Source organism: Myripristis murdjan, chromosome 17 (assembly GCF_902150065.1).
Source record: "Myripristis murdjan chromosome 17, fMyrMur1.1, whole genome shotgun sequence".
Classification (NCBI taxonomy): Eukaryota; Metazoa; Chordata; class Actinopteri; order Holocentriformes; family Holocentridae; genus Myripristis; species Myripristis murdjan.
In genome coordinates this window covers 23,227,037-23,237,037 of record NC_043996.1, presented here as the reverse complement: position 1 = coordinate 23,237,037, position 10,001 = coordinate 23,227,037, and the positions used below count along the sequence as shown (strand labels likewise).

The 10,001-nt window shown below is 40.7% G+C and overlaps 1 protein-coding gene across 1 annotated transcript; it reads left to right on the top strand.

Annotated features, from left to right (window-relative positions):
- Positions 1-553: 553 nt before the first annotated feature.
- Positions 554-9,185, top strand: erich2 (glutamate-rich 2). Its single transcript, XM_030075000.1, has 12 exons — positions 554-687; positions 1,078-1,120; positions 1,352-1,400; positions 1,561-1,597; positions 1,701-1,731; positions 1,855-1,903; positions 6,835-6,871; positions 6,951-7,036; positions 7,810-7,943; positions 8,486-8,543; positions 8,639-8,710; positions 8,812-9,185. Exons 1-12 carry the CDS (start codon positions 680-682, stop codon positions 9,051-9,053), a joined length of 846 nt encoding a protein of 281 aa, XP_029930860.1. The 5' UTR covers positions 554-679; the 3' UTR covers positions 9,054-9,185.
- The last annotated feature ends 816 nt before the right edge of the window (positions 9,186-10,001 follow it).

Here is a 10,001-nt window from a genome sequence, read left to right as displayed (position 1 = left end):
ACTTACTTTTTTCCTTTTAATATCACTATGATTGCTACTACTACTACTACTACTACTACTACTACTACTACTACTACTACTGATAATAATAATAATAATAGGAATAATAATTATTGTTGTTGTTGTTGTTGTTGTTGTTATCATTAGCGCCACAACATGTAGGCCTGTATCATAAAACATAAAGAGAAACTCAGGGTAAGAGAGAAAATACAAAAATACAAATAAATTACCACATGCTATATTTAGCAAATATGCTGCATCTTTTCACATCTTTATTTATTTTATCAGTTGTGTTGCCATCACAGAAATTTAAATTCATTTCTATGGTTGTCATATTCCAAAAAGGCTTGGAGTCAGTCCACTAAATCTTATGAATGTAGATTTTCCCCCCAAGTGTTAAAAATAAACAAAGTGTTTGCTCATTTCAGGGTTTGCAACCAGTTTTGGCATTTCCGATAGCACCCGAAGGTAGCTTTAACCCGGAAGGGGCACCGTCGCTATGGAAACAAAAGTTTGGTTTGTGCTCAGGTCACTCGACGGTTAAACACTTGAGGTGGCTGTCATTAAGTACCAGCTAAACGACAAAGACCCTGTCAAAACTACAAGACGTGTTTCACTTTTTAATTACAGTTTTATATTTTACAGTCGCTATTACCTCGGCTACATTTCGTCTTCCTCCATGAGCAGGTGAGACACGAGTACAGAGGTTATTAACACAAACTGTTAAACTTATTAGCGTTAGTTACCTGACAGCTAACGACGCTAATATTTTAAAACACTCTTACCGTTGCAATATGCCTCAGTCATTCAAAATCATGAAAAAAAATGGCCCTTAATAATCCTAAAATATTTTACAAGGCTAACATACTGCAAGGAATATTTTAGGAATACGATAGTAATGCTATAGTAAATACCACAAAGTAGGCTATTTATACTAACTAAGTACTATTAATACACTATTGACTACCACAGACCCTCCTGTAGCTCCTGTTTAGGAATATTGCATTGATTTATGTTAGGGCTAGGTTAATTAATTTAAGGCAGACATGATTTAAACTGCTCTAATAATTTGACCAGGTTACAATGTGTGGGAAAATCCTCCAAGGCTTCACAGAAACAGGTAAGTCAGACTAAACACTATAAAAATAGAAGTTTGTTTTCTTGAGTAGGTGAACTATCATTTACGTAATGTAAGGTTGCCTCTGTTGCACTGTTTTTACAGAGCATTACAGTTAGCCTATATGATATCACACATTTATCGTTGACTGTTATACGACTGCTACTTTCAGTTTTAACATCCCGTTCAAACTGAATAAATAATTTGTTTTTCTACATCTGCACCTTCCTGCAGCTGGCTTTAGAGGTGACCACCGTGCATGCAGAGACCCACAAGTCTGACGGTAAGAGAAAGATAATATAAAAAACACTGATCACAGAATTGCATTAAGAGGAATGTCCCTTTTCCTCTCACTGAAGTCAGACAGAATATTTTACTTGAGTTATAGCTTCCACCTTAATTGATTATTAGCATTATTAGCTGATATTGTAATTCTTTTCTAGGCACTGTGGGGAGAAAGACTGTCGCTGATAAACTTCGGTAAGAAAACTCCTATTTTAGTAAAGATATGTTTGTATGGCATGATCTGCCATAGCATAAGCTCATCCTGTGTATTCATTTTTTTTTTTTTTTTTTAACCCAGGAGGACACTTCCTTCATCTTATTCTGTACAGGTGGGTGTTCTGAATAAGGCAACTGGATTCAGATCAAATTACTCGGTTAGAGCCATGTAATTTTGTGTCATTGTAACTATTTGCATCACAACAGTTTATCTCATACTGATCATCTCTTCATAGGAGAGACAGGAGTCTGGATTTGTCAGAGGTGACGTGCTGCATTTAAAAGGTATCAATATCGAAATTAGATCATTGTAATAATCTGACACAGTGGTTCTCATCCACATCAGGCCGCAGTCTGGCATTTGGCTAGTTATGGTCTCAGCAATCCCCATCTAATAAAATTAAATTATTCCGTAGCTGTCAGATTATCAGTGAAGAGTGTGAAACCTAGGAATAGCCTATGAATAGTCATTCTTGTATGCTCTCTCATTGGGCTAAATTCTAGTCAATGAAATAATGAAACTAAAATATTCTCCATTTTTCTGGTGACCCATTGGAACACCCTCGTGGACTCCTGGAGGTCCCTGGACCCCAGATTGAGAACCGCTGATCTAACATCATTAGGCTTCATCAGTTCAGACCGCAATCAGCTAATCCATGATGCTAACCACTCACAATGAAACACCGACAGCTGATACATAACACTGTACTTGCTGTTGTGGCTGCTTATGGGAAAAATCAACCTTAGAATATTTTAGCATTCTTAAAAACATCAAGTGGTGGTCTACCTGGAATTCCTTAGCTTATTCTGTTGTTAGATTCTTTTTATTCCTTTGGACAGCTGGTCAGCTACAATGAAAGTTAACAAGTTAACATTTTTAAAACATCAGGTTTTGGTGCCAGTTCCTCAGAATCAAAGAGCAAGAGGTTCTCTATATTCAGTGTTGAATAAAGTTAAGAATCAGATCAAAGTCTGGTTGTAATGTCTTACTGAAGCAGCTTTATTTGCATGATAATGAAAAGATGAGCACACAGCAAAGTCTGCCTGTAGTCCAGCGGATCGTGCACTTTACGATACAAGCATGAAATTTGGCACACTGTTAGAGCATGCCCTAAGGATCATTTTTGGCTATAGGGCCATCGCAGATTTGTCCCGTGGTAACCATGGCAACCATTTTTCCAAAATGGTTGCCTCTGCTGTGATTTTACCTGTAACTCAGGTTCTAGACCACCTGGGATCTTGATCCTGGTGGCTAATCCTACTTTTTCAAGGATGAGGAATACAGTGGTACTATTTACAACATGCTAGCAACTACCTAACTACATATTTCTGGCATTCAGTTAATTAAATAACAGTAAAAACCATTAAAATATGTATTCCGGTAGAGTATACTGTACATGTTTTCTAAGATGTTGACAGATATGCCATGAAATGCATGTGTGTTATGGCAATGGCCCAAGTGGAACTCTACAGCAGTACAGAGACAGGATACCATTTAGCCTCAAGGCATTTTTAATAAAGCCAGCGGAGGAGGTCGCGACATGCCAGGCTTGCTTCTGGTAGTGTGGTCCAGTGAACTTCCCATCCACCTGTCAGAATCAGAATCAACTTTGTTGTCACATGACACATTTTACAGGTGTAAAAAAGTAGGTTAAATTATTCATTCATTCATTCATTCATTCATTCTGTGTCCTTCCTCTTCCACCCCCAGTCACCTGGGGGAGGGGAGTTCAGGGACTGCAACCATGGCCTGTCCCCAGCAGTGACCAGCTTGGTAGGCTGCACTCTTTGTATGTATGTATGCTGCTTGTGTTGGGGGGGAGTCAATCAATCATTCTACCTTTTTGGGTGAACAGCTGCTTCCGTGATTCCTGGCTGCTAGTGCGGTCATTCAGCAATACCACAAATCACTCAAGAGGCTCCATACAGTCATCTACGGCGTCTGGTATTGTAGCCAAGGCACAGAAGGCACGAGTCACATCACTGAAGTTCTTCCATGTATCCCATGTCATCTTCTTGCCCCTGCCTTCAAATAATGACACAGTGTCAAAACCAGTGAAGGCAAGCAGCATGATGAGTGCTGATTACCTGTTTCTCAGTAGCAAGGGATGTAACACAAGTTGCCAGGAAGGAGAACAGCTCAGCTTTGTTCTCATCGATACGTAGATACTCCGGCCAGTTTCCAGGAATGGCACTGGATGGCTCAACACGTCGACAAATTCCCTTTCCTCTGTTGCTGTGTGTTTCAGCCTTCAGCCTTTCAGGGAGATATTCATCCCACACAACATCGACTCTGCAGACATGCCCCAGCTGAGACTGGATGTATGGCAAGAACAGTTGCTGTGCATAATCTGAAAATGTCTTTGCAGCACCAGGTCGCAGCATGTTTATGATAGTAGCCTCATCAGGAATGATGACCTGGACAGTGGGAATGGATGCATTTTCATGTGAAGGAACCAGGTCCATCAAACAGCCCATCAAGTCCGACTTGGTAACAGTTCTCAGCTTGCCCATTTGTGACAGTGCTGGTGGGCATGCCTGGTTTTCATGCTCAAAGAATTCATCCAGATTTCCATCATATGTCTGTGATTCAATGTAGAGCCTTGAGAACAAGGAACAGTGATTCTTCAGGGATGATATTTTCTTGTTGAGACTTGTGGGGTATTGTCTGGTTAACCAGAAACGCTGAAGGCTGAAACATGCAGCAAGAGAGGGAAGGGAATTTGTTGATGCATTGAGCCATCCAGTGCCATTCCTGGAAATTGGCCGGAGTATCTACGTATTGATGAGAACAAAGCTGAGCTGTTCTCCTTCCTGGCAACTTGTGTTACATCCCTTGCTACTGAGAAACAGGTAATCAGCACTCATCATGCTGCTTGCCTTTACTGGTTTTGACACTGTGTCATCATTTGGAGGCAGGGGCAAGAAGATGACATGGGATACATGGAAGAACTTCAGTGATGTTATTTGTGCCTTCTGTGCCTTGGCTACCACACCAGACGCCGTAGATGACTGGATGGAGCCTCTTGAGTGATTTGTGGTATTGCTGAATGACCGCACTAGCAGCCAGGAATCACGGAAGCAGCTGTTCACCCAAAAAGGTAGAACGATTGATGGATGGGAAGTTCACTGGACCACACTACCAGAAGCAAGCCTGGCATGTCGCGACCTCCTCCGCTGGCTTTATTAAAAATGCCTTGAGGCTAAATGGTATCCTGTCTCTGTACTGCTGTAGAGTTCCACTTGGGCCATTGCCATAACACACATGCATTTCATGGCATATCTGTCTATATCTTAGAAAGCATGTACAGTATACTCTACCGAAATACATATTTTGATGGTTTTTACTGTTATTTAATTAACTGAATGCCAGAAATATGTAGTTAGGTAGTTGCTAGCATGTTGTAAATAGTACCACTGTATTTCTCATCCTTGAAAAAGTAGGATTAGCCACCAGGATCAAGATCCTAGGTGGTCTAGAACCTGAGTTACAGGTAAAATCACAGCAGATGGCAGCCATTTTGGAAACATGGTTGCCACGGTTACCACAGAACAAATTTGCAATGGCCCTATAGCCAAAAATGATCCTTAGGGCATGCTCTAGCAGTGTGTCAAATTTCATGCTTGTATCATACAGTGCACGATTCCATCAAAATATTGCGCGTAGCCGCTGGACTACTGCTATCTTCAAGGAAGTAAAGGGCAACATACAATAGAAAATGAAGAAAAAAGACATGAGCAGTGGAACAATAGTTCCACTTCTCATGCTCATGAAACCAGCTCTAACCAGTTCTAGTGGGTAGCCTATAGACAAGTGTGCTGAACATAGTAACACTTAGATATGAGTCATATGCTTATACTTAATTACAGTGCAAGCTTTGCCTGACATTGTCACTCTTGTGAACACCTTTCATATTAACCATTTTGTGCCGATATTCAAAAGTGCCACTGAGAAATCCAGTAAGTGGAAGAGATACATATTTCTCCACTAGTAGACCAGAATGCAGTGCAGTCAGAAAACATGCTGTATTTTATGTAAGGGGTTTTATTTTCTCTATATGGGAAAACCTTGCTGCACTGTATCATCACTGCAAGTGTATGCTCAAAGATAATTCTTGGAAATGTGCGACGTGGAAGTAGATGAGGCAGGTTGAGGGAAAAGTGTTGTGCCCAAACAGGAACTTGCAACACTTCCCCACAGAATAACTTCTGGAGTGCACTCAACATTATAAATTGGTGCTGTCTCATATCTTGGGGTGGGTTTCTCTAGCCTGATTTACAGATTGAATGACCATTCCCGTGTTAGCCGATTTCTGTAAGTGGAGGGATTTTTGAATCCCACTAACCGATCACTAGTGACCGATGTGTCTACCTGTTACGACCCAATTTTCAGTCAATAGCTGCTTTAGCCAGTTTACAGCACTACTGTAAATCAACCTAACCTAGCAATTTTAGCCATCTATAAAAAAGTAAATGTTGACACTTTGTGTCGTTTGTGCCAAATCATTATGTTGGTGAAAGGGGTCATAACAAATGCATAACTCTGTATTGCCAAAAAAGCCAATGAAAAACATTTGAACAAACAATTAATTGAAGTCAGGTTAACAACAGAGATTTTTCCAAAATCTGTTCGGCAGAATGCAAAAAAAAAAAATAAAAAATCTTCCCCTCGTAAAAATTCCTTCAACACACAATGTTCTTTGAGTGTTTTTAGTCTGAATTTATTCAAAACAACATCAATAGAAGCGTCCATAATTTTATCAATCCATTTTCTCATGTTACTCAGTATTGGCTAATATGCTATGATTCCTCGGGCTCTGGCACATTTTCATTACATCAAGAAAATGTTTGTCCCACCCTACAATGGTGCTGAATGGCCTGGATGGGTTTTTAACCAAGAAATCTCAGTTGAACAACACCAGACCCGCATGAATCAAACAACACTATTTAAACTGAATGTGCCATTCACAGGTCTGGAACCATCTTAGGATTACGTTACGTTGTGGCTTTATGCTCTGCTTATCATTGGCGACTTGGTGAATGTGTTGATATTCTTTTGGCTGCTTAATGAAGGGGTAATTGTAATACTTGGATATAAATGTTATTCATATGAGTATTATATTACCCTGAATACCATATACAAGATTTAAGAAGAAATTGTTCTCCTCAGTGATGCAATGTGACTGGATTCCTTTGATTTTTTACATCTCCCACAGAGTCTGCACCCAAGCAATCTGTCAACATTATCCCAAGGTCTGTACTCAGAGTTTTCATGATGAGATCGATAAATCATCCCTCATGTACAGTCTTCTAACTTCAAACATCATTTCAGGGTTGAAAAACAAGCTGCTGTGTCTGTTGAAGACGTGAAGATGAAAGACCCACGGACACAGCGGCTGTCACACTCAGCAGTAACAGGTAGATGTCCATGGGATGCTCCTGCACCACACATATGCCACCACAGAACTTCAATGGAGTAGAACAGGATTTCCCATTCAGTTTCCCATTATTGATGTAATGAAGCATTCAACTCAGCATAGCAGGACGGTCGAAGTGGCAACTATTTTTATGTGTATCCTTGCCATTACAAAGAGGCCACTGTAGCAGGCTAACTTCAATATAAACTGACCTGCAACAAGTCGCTGACTTGCTGAGATAAGCGGTTTTGCAGCAGCGTCCAAGCGAGCAGCGGCGTGTGGAGCATGGCCGCCTTGTGCTCCATCTCTGTTGCCTCACTGCTGGAAGGGAATCGAGGATTGGTGGAGCAATTGGTGGTAACTTTCAACACTGATTACTACATCAATAAGCAGCCACAGCACAACATATTTTATCAGTTCTCAAGCTAGTGTGACGCGCTTTGTCTCTACTGACATGCTTTGTCACCATTGCAACTAACCACAATCACCATTTTATTCTGTAGCAGCCAAATGACCACGGCAAACAGTTCAGTGACTGTTCTGCTCCACTTGAGTTATGTGTGCGCCGCCATCATGCTGCTTTTGTCTTTTGACTTCCAGCACAATGTCTGCCAAGGTATCTGCAAGTTTTCCATCAGTTTTGAATGAAAAAAAAGCAAGCCACTCATTTTGTCTCTTGACAGTTTTTCTTGACCATGGACTTCCCTAATGCTTGAGCTTCCTGTGTACGATTCTGATGATGATGGTGTTGATGATGATGACTGCGGTTCACAGGTGGAAAGACACATGGTCCTCCACCAGTGGAGCCCATCCCCCCACCTGAGCCACATGGTGAGGAAGAGCAGACTGAGGAGGAGGAGGATGCTGATGATGAAGGGCATGGGGCTCCACTGCAGCTGATGGCTGAGGTAAAGGGCACAATTATTGTCTGTGATTCTTCAGTGAAGTGGGACAGTTAATTTAATTTTGACTTCATTTTCAAATAAGAGTTTAGTTTCAGTTTTTTCAGATAGGATTTCTTTACTTTTATTTTTCCACTTTTTTGTTTAAGCTTTATTTCGTTTAGTTTCAGTTCAAGTTACAGAATTGTGACTGTTGTAGATAAGGAGAATGTCCTAAGCTGCTATTCATATGTCCAGATTTCAAAAAATAACAGGAAGCAAAATATGTATGCCATAAATTGGAATATAACTTACACAAGTCACAGTGTTTATCATGGTAATTTTCGTCGATGTCTTGTACTGATTTCTTCATCATTCTTTCCAATACACCTCTGTTAATGTGGGTTTGAATGACACATTTTTGAGGGCAGCAATGAGCTCTGTAATTTCCAGTTTTTATTTTATTTCTGTTTTTCATGCTTAAGGTTATTTATAGATTTATTTTAAGGTCTGTTTGAATATATTCTGACGAGAGTATTTCAAACTTAAGTGAGCATGTATTGTTTCAGTTCCTCAGAGCTGTGATGGACGGAGACTTTCAGCTGGCCAGCAAACTGTGTCAGATGAGTATGTGTTTTGCATTCATCACCTGTGAGTCCGTCAGTTGATAAATCAGCCACTCGTGAAGTGAGTCAGCGACATCTGCTCTCTCCCCTCTCCAGTTCTCATCTATGAACCGGAGAATCCTGAGGCCAGACAGTTTCTCCCACTGATCCAGGAGAAGCTGCTGGAAGGTGAGAGCACATCACATTTTTAATACATACACACACATACACACTTATTCTTTGTATTCCCAGACACACTTGTAACATTGCATTGTGCCTTCTTTCATTAGAGCAAGAAGAAGAGCAAAGTAATGATGATGATGATGATGATGATGACGAGGATGATGAAGATGACAAAGATGACAATGATGACTCTGACAACTCTGGGAGCGATGAAGAGTCAACTCAGAGCTCAAGCTCCTCCTGCTCATCCTCCTCTTCCTCGTCATCCTCATCATCAGAGGACGATGAAGAAGCAGAACAGCGGGGGAACAGACACAAGCCGTGTCCACCATCCAACCTTCCTCCTTAAACCTTCCCCTTGCTTATATATCTCTCTTAATACTGTCTGCTTCCTTTTTCAGAATAGTTTTCCATCCAATCATCCTCAAAAACGCTGTTGGGTTTGTGCAGAAAATAAGTCAGTTTTATAGGTTTTGTTAAGTTTGTGTCTTTGCTCTTATCTTGTAAATAAAGTATTTATTCCTGACATGCTGACGCCCTGGATCTCTTCAAAGATAATGCTAACATGAGAATACAGAAATTATTTAAACTGCACTTTGGAGACATGCAAGGGCGTGTCATATTGTCATACTGCAAACTCTCATAGCACCCAAAATCTAAGGCTGATAAGACAGTGGAATGAGGGAGAAAGAATGTGTGGGGGTAAAAGGGGGGGACAGTGAAGGGATGATTTTTTTTTTTTTTTTTTTTTTAAATCTGCTTCATCTGCACAGTATATCATTCCTTCAATGTTTTGGCTTATGCATCACATAAGTACAGACACATACACACACACACACACACACACACACACACACACACACACACACACACAGACAGCCAATCTGGAATGCTGTCAGGCAATGTAATATTCTGAGTTAGTATCACACCGCACAGCTTATCTTTATGAGTCGGGTGCACGCATGAGTTGTGAAAAGAGAAAGAGGGGAGATCATCTGATAAAGGCTGTATAATTTGCAGTGGCTGAGTGAACATAATGGCTGGCCTCTGCCCGCATGAGAATGACAGTAAGGAAGGATACTTTAAATGCCCGCCAGGCTGGATCGAATTTGATGTCTCAGTATTATTGCCCATGTCAAGGTTATAAAAAGGGTGCAGGGTCATAGGCAAAAATGATCATTGAAGTAATTATGATGCATGCTGCCTGTGAGTGTTTTCATCTCATGAAGGTGAAAATTAAGTGGCACACCTTGGGTGAATGGATGGATAGATGGATGTATCATGAACAGTGCATGCA

What these genes read in the sequence shown, in the direction of transcription:
- erich2 (XM_030075000.1), top strand. An exon ending in TGACGTGCTGCATTTAAAAG is followed by an intron (nt 1,904 to 6,834) that starts GTATCAATATCG and finishes CATCTCCCACAG; the next exon opens with AGTCTGCACCCAAGCAATCT. An exon ending in CACTGCAGCTGATGGCTGAG is followed by an intron (nt 7,944 to 8,485) that starts GTAAAGGGCACA and finishes GTATTGTTTCAG; the next exon opens with TTCCTCAGAGCTGTGATGGA.